Source organism: Cyrtonyx montezumae, unplaced genomic scaffold, assembly GCF_038088225.1.
Source record: "Cyrtonyx montezumae isolate F1298 unplaced genomic scaffold, pur_monq_1.0 scaffold_4, whole genome shotgun sequence".
Taxonomy (NCBI): domain Eukaryota; kingdom Metazoa; phylum Chordata; class Aves; order Galliformes; family Odontophoridae; genus Cyrtonyx; species Cyrtonyx montezumae.
The window spans coordinates 10822772-10847026 of record NW_027072045.1 but is presented as its reverse complement, the minus strand read 5'-3'; the positions used below and the strand labels follow the sequence as shown (position 1 = coordinate 10847026).

The 24255-nt window shown below is 35.5% G+C and overlaps 1 protein-coding gene across 1 annotated transcript in view; it reads right to left on the bottom strand.

Moving 5' to 3' along the window:
* The window catches only part of CFAP43 (cilia and flagella associated protein 43), a 41704-nt gene extending 17737 nt beyond the window's left edge, over positions 1-23967 (bottom strand). Inside the window, exons 1-18 of the mRNA XM_065746189.1 lie at positions 23861-23967; positions 22456-22709; positions 21587-21683; positions 18605-18772; positions 17492-17642; positions 12401-12551; positions 10553-10615; positions 9396-9475; positions 8574-8705; positions 7912-8028; positions 6803-6883; positions 5962-6110; positions 4829-4932; positions 4315-4455; positions 2221-2390; positions 1735-1887; positions 1180-1310; positions 532-697 (exon numbers count right to left, since the gene is read on the bottom strand). Coding sequence (XP_065602261.1) covers positions 532-697; positions 1180-1310; positions 1735-1887; positions 2221-2390; positions 4315-4455; positions 4829-4932; positions 5962-6110; positions 6803-6883; positions 7912-8028; positions 8574-8705; positions 9396-9475; positions 10553-10615; positions 12401-12551; positions 17492-17642; positions 18605-18772; positions 21587-21683; positions 22456-22709; positions 23861-23967 — 2415 coding nt within the window. The remainder of the gene's footprint in view (positions 1-531; positions 698-1179; positions 1311-1734; positions 1888-2220; positions 2391-4314; positions 4456-4828; positions 4933-5961; positions 6111-6802; positions 6884-7911; positions 8029-8573; positions 8706-9395; positions 9476-10552; positions 10616-12400; positions 12552-17491; positions 17643-18604; positions 18773-21586; positions 21684-22455; positions 22710-23860) is intronic.
* Positions 23968-24255: the final 288 nt, after the last annotated feature.

Genomic DNA, 24255 nt, shown 5'->3' with positions numbered 1-24255 from the left:
AACCACCACCAAAATCCAGAGAGTGTTAATGTATTAATTTCCTAATTGTTACCCAGGTCTGATCTTGCAGATCTATGCTATTATGAAAAGACTTTTGACAATAATGGAATGACTGTACTAAACTCTGCAATCACTGCCCCCCTTCATTCCAACAGGAAAACATACAACAAGCAGCTCACAATATACAGTGGTAATATACACTGTGAATGACATAACTTCACATGAGGAGAAAAAAAACCCACAACCCATTCATATATTTGCTTTTGTATCTTCCCATAAACTTCGATTTCCTTGGTAAAACTGTTCCATAAATTAATAACTTAAGTCAACCTATAGTATAACCTATATATAACCTATATATAACCTATAGTCAACCTGCCATGGGTATCCTTCTACTAACATAAAAAGATTACAGTTGTTCTCTCTTTCTTTCTTTTTCTTTCTTTTTTTTTTTTTTTAAGACAGTACTTCTATAAAATGTAAGGATAATGATCAATTTTTTTTTATTTCCCACCAAAATAAAGAAAACACCTTAGCTTTCTCTTCTGGAAGTGATTCTGATGTGGATTCTGACATGAACTGCCATTCTGCCATACATCTTAAAACAGCATTTTCATCCGCAATAGACTTGTTCAGTATAGTAAGAAGAGATTGCCAGTGAAAAGCAGCTTCTTCAACTTCAATTTTCTTCATCTTTCTGTAAACAGTAAAGGAATTGATGCATTTTTTTTGTGAAATATTATTATAAAAATCAGGAAGCTTTAAGTATTCTCTATAACACATCTACTAACTTTTCTTAAACACACCTATTCAATGCTATTACTTATGATTCAATATTGCTGGTATTCTAGAATTAAATGAAGTTTCTACAGAATTACTAATTTTCAGATGGCTATTTTGAAAATGACAAGAAGCCCACTATCTTTAATATGTGTATTTATCAGAAGGTACTCACATATCCTGTACTGCAACCACACTCAAATTACATGACATTCTCCACAATGTCATGAGTTGGGAACACAACATCTACAGTTTAAAGGAGTGACTTTTGTACCCAACAACTCAATTCAATTCTTCTCCTTATTTAGAGACTAACCAAAAGGAAGACTAGAATCACAAGTAGATGCAAAAATTATTCTGCCCGTATCCTAGAATTTACACGATCAATTTTATACATACTTCCATTTAAGACACACCAGGGCACCATCATTTTCACCATTAACCAGGATGAATTTGCCATCTAGTGAAAATACCACAGATCTGATTCCCCCTCCTTCGTATGAGTGGCAGTGGTTTTGAGCAAGTATTTCCTGGAAAGGTCACAGAAACAGTTCAGCAAATATATCTTTCTAATGGATTATGTCTGTAAATTATGCTGCTCTATTTTCAGATAGAAGTCTACCTGAAATGTCAATATGAAGTATATAAAATACTACAGTTTATAATTTTTTTACTAGAGATAAGTGTAATTCTTATGTACAGATTTTGTAGAAGATAAAGAAGATCAATAAACTCATGTTTAAACCAAAGAACTTACTGGAAAATAAAGTAAGGAGTAGATGTGATCATATTCACATTCATTATAAAAACAATTGCTGCATCATTTCATGTCAACAAAAACTTTTTAGAAACACCTTATATGTAAGAGAATAAGAGTTTACCTTGAAATAAAATAGCTCTCACAGGTCTTTCAGGTGTAAACCAAACTAAGTCTGTTCGTATGTGCCCACCTACCATAGTAGAGGTATCATAGATGATTAAAACACCATCCTTCGCTGCTGATGCCAGCCAGCGGCTGTTGGGTGATAAACAGACGAATCCTGATCCAAACTGATTGCTAGGAATCTTCTTTTCTGATAAAAACACTGGTGGATCTTCCAAAATACTCTGTCAACCGAACAAAATGTTAGCAGCACTTGGAATAATGGAAACATCCATGCCATTCTGAGGAGACTAACCATTGCTTTGTGGGTTGTCTATCACATGCCTACAAGCAGAATGAGTTTTACATACAAGAATTTGTCTTTTTCATAAAACAAAGAATTTTGTTATGCCAAGCTTCTGAGTAGTATACTGAAAATTAACATTTAGGGATGGAGTAGATACTTTTAATGCAGAGGAGGAAGATTTTTAGCTAACTCTGCTACATTCACTTCATCTATGACCTTTCTTAGCATTACTTCATCATGACTCAAAATAAAACAACTTTCAGGGAATTACCTGTTCAGAGAGATGGTATTTACAGATGAAAGGTGCACAGGTACAGTAGCCATACACAACGTTATCCTTCAGTCTGACTGCAGAACTCAAAGGGTACTCTAGATTATATTGCTCCTTTTTAATGGCACTAGCATTTAGAATTCCTTGTCCATTAACATACTTATCAATACCTAAAAGATTGATAAAAGAAATGAGAGAGACATCACCACCACTAATGCAAACCAAACAGTCTCAAAAAAAGAGTAGCATGAGCTGTTTTCAAGGAGACTGAGTTAAGATTTGTAGCTTTAAACACTAACTCTGTAGGCTGTGCAAATATAGCACACTGAAGTGATGTACCAAGAGAATTCTAATAGTTCTGAATAAGTACTATCAGCAGTTCAGCCATAGTGATGTCAAAATTTATCTGATTTTATAAATTTCTTAGGTATTACATGAGCAGTGCAAATTAGTTTGTGAGGAGGCTTACATCATCATTGCTTTCAAATGGGCATCTTGTTCTCTTTGGATGTTTAATTTGAGCTATCAAGAGACATTTGACATTAATACTGATGCAAGAAATGTAGATTCTCAGCAACTTCAAAAATTATGCTCCAATTTCATTGACTATGATTAGGTTAAAAACTAGTCTAATGTTGTATATTTAGAGAAAATACAAACATCACTGAGAATTACTTCTAAGAAAGATTGTAAATTGCAAGGCCTTTTCAAAATTACATGTAAACAACTAGAATATCTGACATTAGACTTACTTAAAGTTCATTTTTTTTCCACAAAAGACTTTGCTAGTCACTAGTTGCATCTAATGTAAAGTGATACAAAAACAGAATGATGCAAATAATGGATAAATGCTACTTTTTTTCTGTATAGTGACAGGGCTTTCACTGAAACCTCAAACTGTATTGCTCAATTGGAAATTCTTGGCTGGAGGAGACATAAAAACGGAACTGAACATTGTCACTGACAGTCACAATGTGTGATGAGGACACCAACTACAACATTAACTTACTCTGTGCCTTATATAAGTTAATGCATTTAAGTCCTTTCTTGACTACTGATTTAGCTTTCCATCAGATTCCAGAAAATACCCTGAATCAATGCATTTCTAGAATATCAGACATAATTACAAATCTATCATTGCTTAGAGCAGTTGAATCCATTTTGTGTCTATTTCCATATAAAAAAAAAGACTCATAAGTGTTATAATACTATAGTTGTATGCAGAAAAATTACTGAGTCATTATACAGTTGAGAATTTTACATATACCACCAAGCATGAACATATGAAAACTTACTGTGGGATACCCAATTCAGTGAAACACTAACAGGTTCCCTTCACTTTATTCACCTTATTACAAATTCTAACTTTGATATCTCAGTATGCACACTGTACTCCGAAGATACACAGGGATGGATTTTCAGCAGATGAACTGAAGTGCATCATTCTTAATTTTCTTTATTTCTTCCCTTTTCAAAACTGTTCAGAGCTTTTCGTGGAATGTTTCTCTATAACATTCCTTGTTGGGTTACAAGTTAAGATATTTAAATACAGTGGAATTTCTGCCTGGAATTTCTACATAGAAAAGTTAAAAGAATGACACAATTATTTTTTCAAAAATATAAACCTTTACCCTTTTCCTAACATGCTATTATTTATCTGTTAATAATGCTACGAAGAGGCTGGTGGGATTGATTCTACTTTGAACATCTAATATACTAGTCTGCATGTAGGTAATGCCAAGCACAAGGCTTCTCTGTGGTTGACTTCAGGCATTTCCCAAATGGCAGTAATAGTAATAACACTAACAACAATAACAATAGTAGTTAAAGTAGTAAGGTGGTTCCTTTGTGATTCTACATGTGAAATATTTCCCTCTTTCCTTTCTTACATTTTGCTTAAATATCATAGTAATTCTGCTGAAATGATTCAGCTGACTTTGACTCCAGGCAGCCATGAGAAAAATGCTGGAACAGGAGAATGTACAGATGAGATAAAGGAAGAGATTGAGATTGCTATACTATTTTGTGTAATGAATGGCAATAATATATTCTAGTCTTAGAAAAGCATCACAAGTTATATATTTCAATTCATACCTTTCACGAGTGCTGGTGACAGGCAGAAAATTTCCAGCCTTGTTTGTTGGATGTCTGCTACACTAAGAAGCACCACCACTTCAACTAAATTGTTCTCGAAGTCAGAAACTACTGAAAGACTCAGCACTTCACCTGCCAACACTGAAGCACCAGCAAATTACTACATTATGACAATGTTACTTTCACTAAGATATTATGGGAAACAAAATGGAGATCCCTTTCCTGAATACAGCTCTGCACAACTAGACTGTCTTGAATTTGCATTAAAATGTCAGACTAGCCACAAGTGATTTCAGAAGTGTTGATGAGCACTTAAGTGCTTTGATTACACTAGACATCTAAATCTGTTTACATCTAGCTTGAATTTTAGCAAAAATAAGTTAGTTTTATGTTTAGTCCTCCCAAAATATAAATAGAATGAAGGAGGCTGGCTTAATCTGACATGCAAGTACATGTTGTACATGCACAACAAATAGTGAAAACATGATATAATTAATGTTGTTACATGTATTACCTACATATCCAAGAACTTGGAATAATTTTGAAGGCCGAGCATCCAGAATAAAGATATATCCTTCCATAGCTCTAATGATGAGAAACTGGCCACTCTGATCGTAACTAAGGAAAACAAAAATCCAAGTACAAATCCAGTTCTTAATGTTATATTCTAAAAACAGTTCAATATAGTCAATAAAAAGGTAGAATTTTCTTCACTTCCATCCTCATAGCTTCTGACTTCCTTGAGGGCATAAATTCAACTGAAATTGCAGCTTCTAGGTTTACAGGGATATAACCTGATATAAATCCCAGTGCTGTGAGTGCACTTTCTAATTGAGCAGGTTGATCTAAAGCTAAGAATACCACAAGGCAGTCTATTTTAACAAGTTTCTTTGAAGTTCAATTATTTCAAATAAAACCACTGGACAGATTTTCATATTATTTTGAATAAATGTATATTTGCACTGATTTCACTATTAATAAGTTGCTTTCTGTATCTATTTCTTGTGTTTTATGTTAGGTAAATGTGAAAAGAGATTCCATCTGACTCTCTGAACAACATGCAGATTTATATTAATGTTTAGGAGTTCAAAATTCTTTTTTTTTTTTTTAAGAGGATGAAAATACTCAGATATTTTGATTATTGAAAAACAACAAAAAGTAACACTTTGGGATCACAACAGATACTTGCAGAGGATTGGTAAATTCAAAAACTGTGAGCAAAGTAATTATTAATAACTGTAACAAAAGGAACTAAAAGGGATGACTCAAAGGCTTAAAGTTAACTTCACAAGACCGTGAATTTGAACTCATTGAGAAATCACCCTCTAAGTCCAGATACATGACATTGCATATAATCACTCCATATGGTGATCTGTCAGGAAGGATCTTATGCATCAACATATTTAGTGCTCCCTTAACTTTTCTTAAAAATTCAACCTTATTATATTTTTATCATCTAAATCTTGGTACTAGTACTCTTGCAAGTAATTAGAAAATTAAAAAAAAAGTGCAGCTAAAAATACTGAAACTGTTAAAATATTTTACTTTGACATCTTTAGAATAAAAACTTCAAAAATTTTGTTCAACTAACTGCATTATTCAAGCAACATTTTGACACTATTCCTTTCCCTGTTACTGCATACTTACTGCAAAGACAGTACTGGAAATTTGGAAAGAAAAATCCTGTGGACAACCCGTGGAGCTTCAACTCTGGTAATATCAATAAAACAGATCTGACCCTCTTTTGTTCCTACAGCAACACTGTTCGAAGAGGGACAGCAAGCCATATCAGTTGCCTAATTGAGAAATAAAAGATACTTAACAGCTCTGTATCATGTTGTATGACATTATTCTATATGTTAGTATGCAACTTCTTTTAGTATTAATAAGTCCCTAAAATTTGGAGAATAAAATCATGTGATTTTTCTATGAATCTTTTTTATTACTATTTCCTGTAAAGCAGGATTTTAATAGACATCATAAGTGTTTTTCCTTGTGCTCTATACGCACTTATCAGAATATAATTATCTATTCACAAAAAAAAAAAAACCATAGAATTTTTCAGTATTTCAATACATCTTAAGTCAGGACAAAATAGTAACAGCTTAAAATCAACCCATTTCCTAATATTTGTTAGTTAGATCAGTCAAGACATACAGTTTTTATGCACTTGAAACATTTCCTGTCGGTTTTGACACATATTAAAAATACAAATTATTTACAAATGCATGCTTAAAGACAGATCACTAGGACATAAGGCTTGAAATGCCTTCCATGCTTTCTGCCCGAGTTAAATTTGAGGCTAGTTCAAGGAAACATTCTGAAATATAATCTTTCTAAAATCTATTTGTTACTTTAAGATACTGCTTATCTTTTCTCAAAATTGGTTAACCCAATTTTGTGGAATATTTTGCTATGAAACAAAAATATTAAAATGAACATTTTAAGTATTTCTTACAACATGAACTCCTACTAGTTATGTGTGTACCTCAGTATCAAGGTTTAGCGTGCTGAGGCAAGTCCCATTTTCCAGGAGCCAAACACATACTTCACCTGAAATTGTTACAGACTTGAAGAGACAAAAACATAATCAGAGGAGGGTAGAATAGCTAAATTATCTGGAAGTAGCTAGTGATTTTCTATAGAATATAAATCCAGCTAATGCCTGAGTTTTGGTTGGAATGGTGTTGCTTTTACTCTAACTACAGCTGCTCCAAGAACAAAGACAATGTTCAATATTTTCTTATGAACTGCTGCAACCACAGGAATGGTCTTAAGACAACGCATGGAAAATTGTAGCCTTGATCAGTATCTGCACTCCCAGCATTCAAAAACAAGACTTGGAATTTTCTTGGCATAGGAAAGTCCCAAAGGAGAGGTTGTAGCTTTCTCGTGAAAAAAATTATGTATACCATAACTGTGCTTGATCTGCTTGTATCCAGACCATTTTATAATTCCATAGTATGGTATTGCTAGAGACCAATGAATCCTCACAATACTTATTCTTAGGCAAATAAAATATATAATTCCTGTGCTAGCAAACAGATAGATTCAATAAACTTAAGGTTCCAATGTTTCTAGATTACATACATGAAGAATTAATGTCCTGGGGACAAATCAGACTGACCAAAATATGTGTCTTGCAGGAGTCAAAGACAGAAATGAAAGCAAGGAGTTTTTCAGAACAGACAGATCAATGAGTAAGGTTTTCTTTGTCTCTAGAACCTAAGACAGGCAACTCTCTGTCCAATTTGTGCTGAGAGCTGAAAAGATCAGTAGGAAACTCCTTGTTCCAAAATCTATTCTCCAAATTGAATATGCTTTCTGCACATCCATATTCAAGACAAATTCAACAGCAGAAACAGTATGACATTTAAGCAATCTGTTTCCACCTACATTCTAGGGAAAGTTCTAACTTTTTAATAGCCTGATCTGAATGAAATCCATTCATTTCCTTTAATAGCTATTTATACCACTGTGGCAAAAATCAAGACAGCCCAAGTCTCTATAAGGATGCTTGTTTTGTGCCTTAGCAATATATTGATTACCTATAAAAAATTCACTTCTACATATATATTAAAAAAATCCTTTTCTTACCACACAGTACTTATCCCCTGGAGTAAGGAAATCAGCAGCCAGCAAATAACTGCTGAATACATCCAAGAGTTTGACAGCTTCTCCGCTGTGGGCAGGTTCATAAGTATAGATTGTCCCCTGATAAATAAAGAGTACTAATCCATCAAAGGGCTATGAAACATTTCATTAAAAGCTTTCAATTACTTCAGCAAAAATATCCATTTTCCTGAGCCTCATTCTTTAAGGGATTTTATTAGTTTCTAAACTTAGTTTAAAAGTGCCCAGTAAAGTTCAGCTGAATTTTACAGATTTTATTAACCTATACTTGCAGAAGATGATTTGATAGATATTCAGCCAGTCAGATATTCTACATATTTTTTTTCCAAAGTTACTTTAATGAAATGATTTTAAACACCCTATTTTGTCTTACTACAAGAATCAACAGTACTTTATAATCCACCACCTGTAAAATACAGTTGTTCTACGGTTCATTAAAATTCTTCCAATCTTCTGTTAGAAACGCTGCATGGACTAGGTTTACAGCTGATATAAAATTTGTGACTTGTGGGATAGCATTATGGAAGCTGCACAGATTCACACACAATCACATTAGCAGTACCAGCACACATATATACCACCACAGGAACATCCCATACATTCTGCTATTATCTCAAATACTATACCTGATCAGTAACAATCAGAAGTATAGTGTAATCAGGAGAGAATATGAGGGTAGATATGGGTTCTGATATGTCAGTACAAATTTTCATCTCATACTGGAGGTCTCTGATGTGATAAAAGTATAAAATGCCCTCCTGTACAGAAAAGTACACATCCACATTAGTTTTAAGTGGAAAATTTAATAGTAAGAATTACTGAAATCCTCAAAAGTAACTGTAATCATCTCTAACAATCTGGTTTGCCTTTAGTATGTCTGCACTCAGAGGACTCATACTTTAAATAACAAATCCACTAAAAATCTGCTGAGGTGATCCTTAATACAAGTCTTAGTAACAGTTTATGTCTGATAAGGATGACTAATTCGTTAATACTTAAGATTTCATATTGTTGAGTTTTTTGATGCAGTATAAGAATCGTTTTACTCCTGTGCAGTAATGAACAATGGCATCATGAGTTTAGGTTAAAAGGTGAGGTAGATTTTGAACAAAATAAATAGACCATTCTGGCCATTTTCTCAGCTTTCCTGTTTTATGTCCACCTTTCTTTTCTGTTCCTCTAGAGTGCTGTCCTTTGTTAAAAATATGTTATCAGCTTTTGTTGCTTCTTTGACTACAAAAAATGAATCTTTTCCCACCCTGCCCCTTCCTGATTTCTTTTTTCAAGCCTTAAAAAGGACAATGACAGAGAAAATTGTTACAGCTCTGCAACCCTCCACTTTTTTTCTACCTTCTGTCTTTGAAGGGATCTCTGCAAATGTATTCAATATGAATATTCTTTGATTTTGACACCACATTAATAAGTAAAGACCATGTAGAATGCCTTACAATTCCAGCTGTGTACAGTCCCTCATTACAAAATGCCATGGTGAACACAACTGTTCTTTGTACAGCCTTTGGTTTGCCACCTGAGAGCAGAAGATCAACACAAAATATAGTTTAATTTATTGCAACAATGTATCCAGCACTAAACCTGGGATAATTGATTATTTGAGACTAAAAATATTCTATTGTCTATGTAAGTCTTGAACTTTTTGCTCTGATAATAAAGGAGAAGGTTGGTATACATAATCTGAAGTCGCAATGCTACTGTGGCCTGACGAACTAGAAACTAATTGGAGAATCATTTGATTCCATAAATGCTGCAAAATAACTAGAGATCTATATACCAAGTTTGTTCAGTAACAGAATCATACAGCCATTTAGGCTGGAACAGACCCCAGGAGTCTTCTATCCACTCACTTTCCCATTCAGCGCAGGGCCAACCCAAACTGAGACACAACTTCAAAGTTAAAGCATGTTGTTCTGTCTGAATATCAGCAAGAATAGAAATTCCATGATATTTTTGGGCAACCTGTCCAGATGTCTGACTACCTTCAGTTTGATTATTTTTTTCAAATTATCTACCCAGGAATTTTGCTGGTGTCAACTATGCCCTTTACCTATCTGGTTCCATGTTTTCTGCTACCTTTCAATGGGTAGATGAAACAACAGTAAAATCCCTTTTCCTTCATGATGAACATAGTTCTTTCTGCCCATCTTTCTATGTAAAGCATTCAAACTCTGCACTAATCTTTGTGGCCTTATGCTGAACTTCCTCTGCAATATATATATTTTTTGTACTATGGAACTCAAAAGAAAGTGTTTGAAACAATCCCATAAATCCTAACTCAACTAAATTACAAGTTCCTACAGTTACTAAAATTAAGCAATAGGGAAATTACTCTAACATCGCTTACTGCAATCTAAATTAGAATGAACAGCAATTATTATTTCACTACCACTGTTTTTCCTGAGGCTGTTCATTTGGCTATTAGCAGAAAGACCATTAGTTATTTATCAGATACACATAAAAATGATTGCCATCAATCTCTAGAGGCCAGAGTCATCTGAGCAGAAACTTCCAACTATACCCACAAACTATTACTCTTAGCCATTACCATGCTGCCCAAAAATCTCGTAGCTTAATTGGAATATTGAAATACCTTTCTTCTTCTGCACTTCTCTATGAACATAATCCAACATGTCCGATACTTTACGCATGTGTTCTGTGCAAAAGAAAACACAGCATTAATCTTATTTATGTGTCAACATTGCACTAAATAACAGTTACATTCCAGTCTACTGAAAAAAAAATTGAGTTTAGTATACTGAAATAAAAAATGAGTGTTCTTTCTCAGTATGAATTCCTTCTGTCACTTGTGCAACTGAGCAGGCACCATCTTTCATACACTGTTAGAGTCATTAAGTTTGGAGAAGACCACCAAAATCATCTACTTCAACTGTTGACCCATGTGGTCAGCAGTGGTCCAGCAAAAGGCAGAGCTTAAAGCTGGAAAAGCACTGAAGTATTCTGCTAAATAGAAACATTCACATTTAGATGTTTTAAACTATGTAGAAGCTTCACTACAATATGCTTACACATTTCTGTTATAGTTTTAGGACAGGACATGAACAAGCCAAATAAAAGCCCAGATGGCAAATATTCTTGTTGCTTTCTACTGAATAGACAAAAAAAATTCTAGTCACTCCTCAGCTTTTTTTGTTAATGATTTCTAACTCTTGATTTGATAAACTTACAACTGATAATTTCAAAAGGTTGGATTTCTTTTTTTTTTTTTTTTTTAAGGGCAGCATTTCTCTACTGAACAGAGATACAGTGCTTTGGGAAAGTCAGGGATGCTTGTTGCAGCTTAAGAAATAATGCTTTAAATGGTAAAAGAAATAAAAATAATTGTCAGCTTGTCTATTAACTCAGTGTTGATTAAAATTCTGTGCTGGCGTGCAACATCATATTACCACTTTTTGTCTGAGAAGAAGCTCGTTCTACTACTCCTTTTAGCACCTGACTGAACCATTGAACTACACTGCAGAGTAGGACTGACATCTCCCATCCCTGCAATGGACAACAGTGTATAGGGGACCACTGCCAGAACTGTTTATGCTGGCCACATCAAACTGTTCTCCATTTTGGAAGCCCCCTGTATCACAACTGGCAGGGACCCAGAGACTTCAGGGCTCCTAGAAAAAAAGTATGCAATGGGCTACTGTTGACAGAAAAGTTCACTCCCTGGCATGCCAAAGGTCCCCATGAAAAAAAAAAAAGGGAATAAACATTAGGGAGACAAATTACCGTAGCAAGATGCAATCAATCTGAGAGACATGTGCCAAGCATTCCAGACTAATTTAAAATTGTTTTATTTTAAGCCAGAGGCAACTTCTGCTCACCCTCTGTGGTTCACAGCTTCTACAATAGCCTAACTGTATTTACAGCCTTCTTTTCACTAGAAAATTGTTTATGTAACTGATGACCTTAAAAGAATTATATTAAGAAACTTTATATTAAATTCAGTTGTGTTGTTAAACATCACGCTAAAAACGAGTCTTCAAAGATATGTTCTAACATTATGTAACATACAGAACGTGGAGAACTCAAAATAAGTCATGCAAGATCAAATAAATTATTGTACTTAACTAGCAGTAAAAGGACTGTGTATAGCTGCTATATGAGTAATATAATGTTAATCTAATAGGGCTGTTAATAAGGTACAGGTCCTTGGAATTATTGTTCATTTTATGTAATGGTTTTAACATATTTAGAGCTTTTTTTTCCTGTTTCTTTTTTTTTTCCCTGACAAAAATGACTGCCATTTAGAGGGTGCTAAAGACAGAAATTCTGAAATATTTACTTCATTAATAAAAGAATAATGGTTTTCATGTGGCTCTGCAATACAGCTTTTACAACTTCTGTAGGTTACACAACAGAAGAAAGCCCTTTGCTGTCCTGCGTCTTCCTCCCTATGTGAATAAAACAAAAAACAGTTATTTCTTACCAGGTAGAGCTTCTTGTTGAATAATTGAAGCACTGCATTTCTTAGTATCAATTGCCAAAATATAACCTTCTTCACAGCCCAGGTATATGTCAGAGGTTGCAGTCCAGCAGTGGGCAGTAGGATGCAATGAAGGCTTACTATCATCTTTAGGCTTCAACACAAAAATAAACAAGTTCAGTTAATAATTGGCAAATATCTGTATATCTGCGTACATTTCAAGGCCAAGAAATTATCTGAGTCTGACTTTTTTTTATTCAGTCATCCTACTGAGACTAGAAACTCGAGAAATACAAACATCTTCAAGAAAAAACAATGCCTCTTGGCAGAAATTTAAAATTCACATCCTCATCTGGAAGCTTGTGTAAATGACAAATTACATTTTCATTGAAAGTGGTATATTTCATATGTATATATTATGATTTATTATCCAGCACTACTGTCTTCTGGATTGGAAATCCTTCTGGCATATTCTCTATTCTAATGAAGATAAGAAATCTTCCAATTTTTTAATGATAAAATTATGAAAAAAAGTCATCTCAGTGAGCTCCTAGATTGTTTAGATTGTTATTTTTTTCTTTTTCTCTTTTTTCTTTTTTTTTTTTTTTTTTTTTTTACACCAGAATAGCACTAGGAGTCCAAATTTAAATGGTTACCCACTATGACCTCACCCTGTCAAACGTGTTTCAAACTGCTTTACAGAAGAGTTTGATTTTGCAGGTGTTTTGTTTTTCTTCCTTAATTCTGTGATATTGCATTCTTGGCAGAATTAGAATGCACTTTGTTTGAACAGCTTATCTTATAACCAAATTAGTCTGCAAAACAGCTTTGTTAATCTTTGCATCATCTATAAATTAGCTCTAGAAATATCCCAGCCATAGACTACCATGTATCTGGAATTTCATTTTTCTAAAGCAAAACTCATTAATCTGTCATCCATAAAATGGGAACAACAGTACATCTCCACCAAATATTATTAAGGATCGTGAGCTGTTCAAATACAGTAGTAATTGGAGTTATATAAACACCACGATAGAAAGAACCGGATTGAAGCAGACTCAGTTAAAAATAATAATAAAAAAATAATAAAATACAGCTCGTGAGAACGTTAAAAAAGAAAAGATTCAAAAAGCAGAAGTGGAGAAGAGGAACACAATACTGAATGTGATAAAAGAAGGGTCCATAATTCTATAAATTCCCTTGCTGTTTCACTAAAGGTTCTATAAAAAGAGAAAACATAGACACACTTGTGATAAAGCACAGGACAAAGATTCATAGGTATCTAGATTTCACTAATAAAATATGCCAATGACTTGCTATATAATTCTGGATAGGTAACTTACTCTTTATTTATGCCTACAAAGCATTTTGAATAATAAAACAGGACAAACTAATAAATCTACAGCAAAATGGGAGTATACATCACCCAGAGAAACATTTAATATAGGCATTTTCCCTGACTTTACAAGGCTTGAACAGCACAAACCTTTGGCAAGATGTAAATAAACTGCCATGAATCAGAAGCTTCCTCTGCAAAGACAGCTTCTGTGATGTTCCTTTATACCTGCTGTCCTGACTACTTTTATATAAACCAGGTAAAATATGTTAATCCTGGGGTGAAATGATTTAAATTCAAAATGAGATTGATTCTTCAATTGTGCAGTGGTACAGTGGTGCATAATAATAATGCAGTCTTTTGTTGAACTTCTCTCTCTTTTAAAATTAGCAGCCCTTCAGAGAAAAAAAATCCATGACGGATCCCTGTCACGAAAGGAATTACAATAAAGCAATGGAATTACATTGTTACTGGGGATTAGTTTTAGTAAATGACTTAATCCATAAGTGGATTCAGATGGGCTGGTCATTGCAAAGTAAATTCATAAAACTCAGGTCATAGCTGTAAGAAATACCGTAACACAACTACAACAGTATAATGGAAGAAAAAGGATTGTAATATTTTGGACGTTTCAATTCCTTTCACTTTGCTGCCCCACTGTGGTTACACTCTGGTACACTCCTAACCTCAGTATCTTGCTCCAGAGATGAACCCCTAACAAAGAAGCATACAAGTGCACTTGCAGCACATTTGCTTTTCTTACATGACTGTCACACATTCCTTAGGAGTGTGCTACTGCTTCCACAGAACCATGGATTGTGAACCGAGAGTAATCCCTCTACTTATTACTGTAAATAAATGGTTCTCCACTTTCAATGTTTATATCAACATGAAAAACACTGACCTCAGCTGACTTGGATTTAGCCATAAAGAAAAAAATCTCTGGTTGAATTCTGGGGAAAACAAGAAAGGTTCACCAAGCTATCATACTCCTTCCACTGCACTACACCGAAAGCACCTCATTAACCACATCTAGGAGGAGCATGCTCTCTCTTATTAATTAAAAAAAAAGTAAACATAACAATAATGATGACAGTAACTCCAAGGTATGAGCAGATGTTGAGATGCAGATTTTAGGCCAGAGTCGGGTACGTGCTCATGAACATTTGTAACAGCATACAAATCATCAGTTATAGTACCCACTCATGCAACTGCAGCAGGAGCCTGTCAATTCATAAAGACAATGAGAAATGGTAGTTATGGCACCTCTACTTTCTGTAGACAGGTCCGTTACAGAAGCTGTAGTCTGAAGATATCTGGACATCTGAAGAATTCAGCAAATCTATTAATTTCAGTCTCACAGAATCACAGAACTGTAGGGGTTGGAAGGGACCTCTAGAGATCATCTAGTCCAAACCCCCTGTTGCTGCATTACTTATCAACATTAGGATCTTGATAAAACCATATTTTGAGGAAAATAGCTTCTCCGTCAACTGTAATCAGACCAAACCACACAGGAATTGCTTTGCCAAAAGCACACCTTCCCCGTTGGGAGTGGGTGCATTAAGTTACAAGGTATATGTACACAATTCCACCCAGTGGGTTGGCTTACAAGATCTAGTAGCAGCTTAGTACTCCTGCTACGTTAGAGAGGGAGCATATGTGCACAGGTGTATGTACAGGGGAGAAATAGTGTTGTACAATATCACCAAATAACATTCCTGTTAAAAAAAAGGCAAAAAACCCTAATGACTCAGCTAGAATAGACTGAAATGAGGTGAAAACATAGCAGAAATTGAATCAGTGTCTCCAAGTCTTGCTGCCTCCTTCAGCTACTTCTGGAAGAATGCAGCACTCCATAATTTAGTACCCAGGAAGCAATATACCACAACCACAACAAGAACAAGTTCATACTTCTGAAAAATCATTCCAAAATACCTTACATTCATAACTTAGTTAATATTTCATAACAAAAAAAATCTACCTAGGGTGTTTGAACATTAATACCAAAATACATACCACCTACTTTGAAAGACAATAAAATTTTGGTCAAAAACTAGTAGAATTAGATCAGTCTACTCTTACTTCACAAGTATTTCTATAGTTAAGGAAAAGATGACAATATCAAAGCCGGTAAAAAGAAATCTAGATTTTTCTTGAGGCAATTGGGAATGCAAAGACCCCAAAGAAGTACCTAGTATGGCTGATAGCACTCAACATGAATATGCAAGTTCAAACACAAGAACTTGCAAGGAACAGATCACAAATATGGCACAAATCTTCTACATTTCAAACGCTAGGCAGAATATTCTCACAGAAAGCTGGAAATATGACTATACAGAGAATGCTCAGTTCTAGGGAAATAAAAGTTTATCAGTGACTGTGATAAATTCACAAACAGAGCTGGAAATAACAGGGATGTGAATGGTGATGGAAACCACAAGAAGGTTTTAATTTTTTACATGATTCTACTGAAATCTTAGAACTGTATCTGCAGCATTCCACAGAGAAGAATTTGATCTTGAATGGAATAGTACACACACAAGGATAAACAAATTCTCTTAATCCTAACAGACTTTTCTTTTTCCCCTCTCATAGCTCACACTACAGGCTAAAGAACTAATGGTTCTTTGCAGTTCAGCAGCTGTATACTCTATATGAAGCAGTAAGGTAGAAGAAAAAGGCAATGACCCTTATGAACTTATTTCACCTTCATTTTCCATGTTCTAAGTGATCTGAAATGTAAGTAGCTAATGAGTAATCAAAATCAGTAGAGGATGTTTGTAGTTATTGATTGCCTGGAAACCAAAGACACCTGTAGTCACAGTTAAAAACATCTGCAAATGCCACGTAAAAGAGGATGAGGTATAGAAATTTTTTTTCTTATTTTCTTTTTGTTTTGTTTTGTTTTTTGCATTCTGCTTTATAATAAAAGCCAATTGCATAAACCTGTGGAAAATGGATCTGATAACATAGAACTCACATTTGTCCAGCAAAAAGATATAATATAACACTAGCATCATTGTATGTACAGTAGTTTTGGTGTCATACATATAGCACAAGCTATCAAACAGAAAATGATGTGCTTAATCTTAGAAGGAATCCCAGATTTGCAAATTAAATGTTTTCACACTGCCAGTTGCTTCTAGTTAGCAGTCAGGTGATAGTAAATTTCAACCCTTTTGAAGCATTTCATATCCCTAGGAGGCTAGCAAGTAAATTATCAAATACAAACACAGCAAATGAGCAGATCCATCACCATCAGTAATATGGGAATGTGCTTCAAAAGCGGATGCTTCAAAAGCAGAGGCTGCTGTTTGGAATAAAGCCTTCAGTGTCTTCATAGCTACAGACACTTTCAGAGTCAAGAAGAGAACAAACCCTGAAGGGAAGTAAAGACACCTGAAGGTTACTATAATTTAGCATGGGAATATGTTTTCAAGATTTCAACAGCTCTCATTAGCTTGGGACATAGTTAAATGCTGACATGCTGTTACTGTTCCTGGGACAGAGATTAGTACTTCCACTGTACAGATATATTACTATGTCAGGATGCGTGTCAGAAGTACTGTACATGCAGTAGTAGAATGCTTTGTAAATCTCCTGTCAAAATGGTTTTCAAAACCATAATTGAAACAACAAATCTATTTACTGGGTTGTACCTGTTTTATAGACATTACAATTACTAATTTATTAACATCTAAGTGCATAAAATGCATAATGACTTGGAATAATAAATGGATAAAATGAGTAGCTACCACGAATGTTTCTGCTTCATCTCCTACCAGTCCAGCAATGGCTGAAACTGGCATGATAGGGCCATGGTAGCGATCTTCATCACAAGAGTATGGGAAAAACAAATCCTTATGATGATTCAGAGAACCTTGCCCATCAGGAAGTTTCACAGGACTGAAAAAAAAAAAAAAAAGACACTGTCTGAGGAAAAATATTACAATTAGTACATGTTGATACAAAATGGGGAAGCATATTTTTGAAATGAGACAGCAATCCAGTTAATGGGCTTTACTTCAGCAACAGGAACAGAAAACTGTTGTACAGACTAATTCTACATGAAACACACTGTTTCAGAAAGGTAATAGTACTTTTGCTACAAAAGAGGTTCCTAGCTGGCAGAACTGGACAGCCACACTAGACTGCTCATTGTCTTTTCTTATCATCTTAGACAAATAACTATCCACTCTTCCTGTTTTCTTACTTATGTAGGATTAACAACGTCAAACACCTAACTTGCACAAGCTATGAGGATTCAAGCTCAATATTTACTTGGAGAAAGTTTAGTTATTTCCCTGCTATGTTCTGATGATCAGCATATGAGCAGGAAGTGAGGATTCTGTAGTTAAACTATGTTCATTCATGATTTGGTGAATGTGTTGTGTAAAATAAATACAGCCTCTCAGCGGAGGCTTAACCTCTACTCAATGGTGTAAAAGGGTAGAAAAATGAGCATGCAGGTATTTTCATGTATGCAAAATGAGAAAAGGCATTAGAGAATGCATTTTGATATCTCAATTAAGGCCTTGTCTATATTTCTACTAGTATAAACATGTCAGTGGTAACATATTGGTTATAGTCATGTTAATGAGATTAAATATGCTGTCATGAATTGTGGAATAGCTGCCAATGCACCAGTATGTGTGTTATGCTTTGAGGCCTCCATCTTGAACAATGCAGATCAGTTCATCTGTTCTTATGCCAGCCCTAAAGATTTTGAAATCATATGCTCAATTCATGTGATTGATTAGACAGATACATACTGGTTGTGATTTAACAATCACTGATTATAATCGCATCTCAGTCATTAAAATATACTTCAATTTTTTTCCTTTTAATTTGAATGGTGTTCCACTTACTTTTGTATAAGATAATGCTCATCATGATTTCTTTCAATACACCATATAGTAACGGAGCTCTCAGTAACAAAACATAGCTGCTGCCAGTTCGTAGGATTAAAACTTATAGAGGTCGCTGCTACCCCTGGCTGAGACTCACTGCACAGGAGGATATTTTCTTCCCAGTTCCTTCAATAGGGAGAGTAAAAGAAAATAAAATTCACGAAAGAAGTCAAAAATACTGAAGACAAATACATAGATCTGATTCTGACTGACATTCAAGATCAAGGTAGGCAAACAAATACACTGTTACTGACAAGTAAATAAACAATGCTGTCAAAGAAGCCACATTCTCCTGAGAATTAAAAGGATGTGGTTAATTAGATGCATATAAAGTTAGTACTGCTACAAAGAGATTGAATAGTAAAATAATTATGACAACAGGAATTTTAGAAACATTACCAAGCATTTCCTGTTGTGAAAGAAGCAAGAAACAGGAGCTATGCATTTTCCTCCTACTTCTGTCACTGGCTGACGGGGCAAAAACCCATTCAGCACCCAAGACCTCGGTCTTGCTTTTCCAATATGAAAAGTAATTATTATAATGCTTGCATTAGGAAGGTTTATTATAATTAGGAAACTCAGTCATCCCTTAATTGTCTTACTGAATTATTTAGGTTGTATACTAATTGTATTGTGAATGCTGCACACGAGCTACAGCTGCATTAACTAACCAGAGAGGAAAACAGTACAGAATTTCTGTGGGGTGTTACACGTTAGCTGACATTACCCTGGGAATACATTTTCCACTGTATTTTCTTTTGTCTGCTATTGCCTATTTTATAATCTCACGCTCTAATTTACATATTCCTTCACTATCCAGTTTAGTTCTTGATTTCATTAGCATTTTTAGTTGCTGTCCAAGAATTGATTAACATAATTTGAAGAAAATCATTAAAACTGTTTCTTATTATCTTAGGCAACTTATCTGACTGTTAATCTAAACAACATTTATAGCTTTTATATTTGTAATTACTGCTGAGATGAAGAAAACTAAAGTGCATACAGTGCAGTAAATGGATTTAGTATAATCCTGTTGTTTTCGTTTGTAAAAAATTTACTCAAATACTTATTAGGACACAACGATAATGATTAAAATTGATAGTACATGAAAAAAAATAGTTTTCACACATAAGCACTAACTCATTAATTTTACAGAAAAGTATAAGCTGCAACCCTGGCCGGAAGAGAAATAGGGTAGAGCTCTCTCTGAAGATGTCAGTATGCTTTTATCTTGTAGCTAGCAGATAGTGCCAATGTTCTTAGAGCAGATAATTTATTAAGATCCAAAAAAACACAGTACATGCATCTCAAAAAGAATCTGGCATTAAGCCTCCCCATCAAACAGAAAAAGACAAAGATCTAGAGATAAAAATCACATGCAGAAGGCTGCTTTTAGTTATCCATAAGCTTTCCCTGTTTTGAGACTGAATTAATTTTCAAAGCATATCTCATCTTTATCTTTGAGGGTTGCATATCTTTGAGGGTTAGACTAGATGACCTCTAGAGGTCCCTTCCAACCCCTACAATTCTGTGATTATACCTCTTATTCCTAACTATACACTTAAAACACATGAATTGTGCAATCACCTAATTGTAATCACATTAATGATGCTAAACAGTGATTTATTTCATCTGTGCAAATACATATGATGAATGCAAAACATAACCTAACGGCAAAAGGTAAGGTCCTGGTCTTATAGTAAATTCATACAGGTATGTTCAAGTTAATATAAAATCTCAGTTTAAAATTGTGATTTTGTTTTGTTATTAAACTCTTTCTGACAGACTCTGAGGATGGTTCTCTCATGACAATTAGAGGTTGAGAGACAGATTTGCACTAATTCAAAAATGTTGACATTGGTCTTGGAAATTGCCCTATTTTAAAGCATTTAAAAATTTCTATGTTTCCATTTTAGGGGTAATCTAGAGCAGTCTTTCAAGATAGTGGATTTTTGTTTAAGTGCATGCAGTGAATACACTGAGCCATACATACTATATCTGTGAGTGACTGGCATGCAGATGCTTTAGGGCAGAGTCTCCCTCTTGGTTTCTACTGTGATATAAACATAGACATCTTTCTAAATGTACACTATAAGAACAGAGATCATAGCAAACATTTTTCCTTGTAAGATTTGAGAAGGAGGTATCAGTAATAGTAGCTACCTCTACTAACAGTCTGAAGATACAGGAATTTCTGCTTTTTGTCTAGTTGTACAAGAAATAAAGTCATCATTGCACTGATATTATACAGAGTACTTCTTACTTGTCCTTAATGGACTTCCACCTACTCTACTCTCCCCTTTTGTTCTGAAAAAGGGCTCAGATTAAATGGTAAACGGAAGCTTGCTGGCCACAGAGGCAACTGCTTACAGAACAATTAAAAAAACAAAACTATTTTCTATATCTTAACCATATCATATTTCTTCTTTGTGGTAACAATAAAAATAATGATCTAACCCAGTGATGCATGGTAGGGTAATCACTGAGCACAACTATAAGACAGAACTAATTACAAGTAATTAAGAAGAATAGTGAATGGGGGAAAAAAGTAGAAATCAGCTTTAGAACTCTTCTGTTTTTCACTAGGAACTTTCTTTCACAAATAGCGGGATACTCAGCTACCAAGGGAGAACAGATAATTAACTTGTGCTAAAGATTTCATAAGTACTCAAAAATACATCATTTTTAAGAAGCTAGAAGACTGCTATGGGGAAGTAACAGTCACTTTCACCAGTAACTACTAGTACTAGGAAAAAAAAACAGGAAACGTGGCAGAAGGTTGCAAACAACGATCATCAGCAAAAAAGAAAAAGGAAAAAAAAGGAGAGATAAAAGCAGTTTATGTTTCAGATTTGTTGCTTTAATTTATGCTAAGAGAGCATACATACAAAATACAAAAATATTATTAAATACAAGTGGTATTAGTTATTTTACTCTTACCATACTGAAAGAACAAAGTCTGGCAGTGAAGAGTAACTGGCTAGATATGGGCCCAAGAGACTAAATGCAAGTAAGGTGTAGTCCAGCTGAACATGACCTAAAACATAAAGAACAGAACCTCTGATTGCCTCAGACTTCACAGTATACTGTAACAGTTGAAGTTCTCGTCAGTTCTTTTATATCCACTTCACCTTCCCAAAGACACACTTCACTGCTGCAATTCCTTTGCTTACACCAGATCATTTTGATTAGATCATGAAAGTATTCAAAAAATAGCACTGTTGGGCATTTTTTTCAATTTGTTTCACTAATACCTTGAATTGCAAAGTGCTTTTTCCCCTCAAGTACCTGGAAATCCTTTGCAGTCAATTTTATTAATCTACACAAGGTGAGGAAGCTCACTTAAATGGAGAGGAAACCAAACCGCGGAGATGGTAAGCAAATTAACTAAAGTGGGAAATAACATGGAACAGGCAAAAACATACATTAAATCACAGACCCCAGAGTTGAACTGCAAGAACCATAATTCACAGCTCAGATGTCTCCATGTCAGGCCACCTCAGCAGCCTAGTGCAGTATAATTTTTTTGTTGTTGTTATTCAGACTACACTTTCCTGTAATTAATTCAAATTCATTTTCTCCTTATGACAGTTCAATTTTATATTGCCATATTCCTCCCTAGTTTGAGTCTCACTAAAAACAGTGTAGTGGAAAAGTTTTAACATTACTTTCTGCATTTCATGTCATTAGAAAGTTTCCTGTCACAGTTTCTCAAGCCTCACAGAAACAAAATAAAAAGCTTTCAGAAATGGACTACATAAAGTATTGTTTTAATGAAATGGTGACAAGGAGGGTTACCACACCACTACCTTTTAATTCTGTCAGTTTATTCAGTTCTGGAAAATTGTAGATATAGATGACAGGATTCAGCTTCCGATCTGAAAAGGCCAGGACTCCAGAGTTCATGTTCACTGCAAAGGCTCCCACCTGCCCAGTCTGACACTGCAGGGCTGTCCTCTTCTTTGTTTTAATGTCCAAGAAGAGGATGTAGTTGCCACAAGGGTAGCAGACAGTTTGATTGTTGATAAAGCCAAAGTTCTTGTTCGAGAATCCCTGAACCCAACTTAAGAAAGAGCAAGTTGGTGTTAAAACAGATACATCACAGGCCCAAGTTGTCTGACTAAGACAAATCTTAGCTTGGTAGCATCATAGCAACGTTTCTCCAGCATACCACCATCCTCAGTGTACAACACCACTGTAGTACCATCCTTTCTAATCTCTTTCCATCTTTTATTCTTTTCCAGATAATAGCATTAGGCCAGAAGAAGTCTTTGCCCCTAGTAACTGCAAGCAGCATTTTTATACTCCTTCCATAAGCAGAATCGAACTACCAGGTTATAGGTCTCCTAGCTGAGGACATTACTTAGTGACTACTCTTAAGGTACATATACCTAGCAATAACTTCTCTGATGATATTTTCTCACCAGTTTCTACTCTTGGCCTCTTCTGTTAGGGGCAAGAGGAATAAATGCAGGCAGAATAAATTTATTTCCACTAACTATGGTATTGTCTCATCCTAATTGTGGAATTTGATCAAACAGCTAAAATACTTATGCCAGATAAGGAAGTTTAAGCATCTCTTCCATTACATGGAAAAATGGAAGTGCTTAAACATCCAAGATCACTATGAAAAACTCATCCAAGTTTAAAATGGTGAGATACAAAGGACTGAGGACTGAAGATAACAGAAACATTAAGAGCTATGGCAGGAGATAATGCCACCATCTAAGGGTCTAAGGGGAACAGAGCAAACAGGGAAATTTCAGAGACTGATGTTGGTTGGGTAAAACAGGAAGCAGCTATAAACAGGACCAAACTGTTTAGGCTCACAGTGTCAGGTGCCAGAACAGGAAGACAGGAATAAACAAGTCATGCCACACATATTATCTCACCGAGGTCTGGTTTAAATATAATTAGAGTTGCTTACTCCTAATTCCAGAACCTCTCTTTGCTACGGGTTGTAAGCAAAACCCAAGTTTAAGGAAAATCCACCAAGAGTTCCGTTCCAGCTATTAAACGGTCCTTTCCCTCTCTCTTCCTACCACCTGCCACTCTAACACAGACCTAAAACTCAGCAACCTGTCTCCCTTCCCTGTTAGACACACACTCCCGTCCGACAACTGCACGAGGGACCGGAGCCAGGCGACAAGACTGGACGCGCCCCGCCGAGACCGACGGGGTCGGCTGTGAAACGTGAGAGGCGCGAGCTCACACCTCACTTCCAGAGCGGACTCCTCGGGCGAGGAGCAGCGGCGGCCGGCCAGGGCTCGGGCGCCAAGCTGTGGGGAGCCCGGCTCCCGCTCCTCACCGACGGCCACCATCTGCTTACACCATCTCCTAGGAGCAAGCACGGCTGCTCCTATTAGCTGAGACGGCGCCCCGCACCTAGCTGGAAGCTGACAGCTGATTGGTCCGCGCCACTGCAGCAACCAACCAATGAGCGCGCGTGACTATGTGCGGGGACGGGGAGAAGATTTAAAGGGCCAGCGCGCGCTTACAGGAACGCAGCTCGTGCATGGCAGTGTTCAGTTCTGTTCTTTGTGATCGTAATTATCAAGTAACTGCAAGACCTCTCTAGAGCATGACCAGCGCTTCTCCCTTTAATTCGG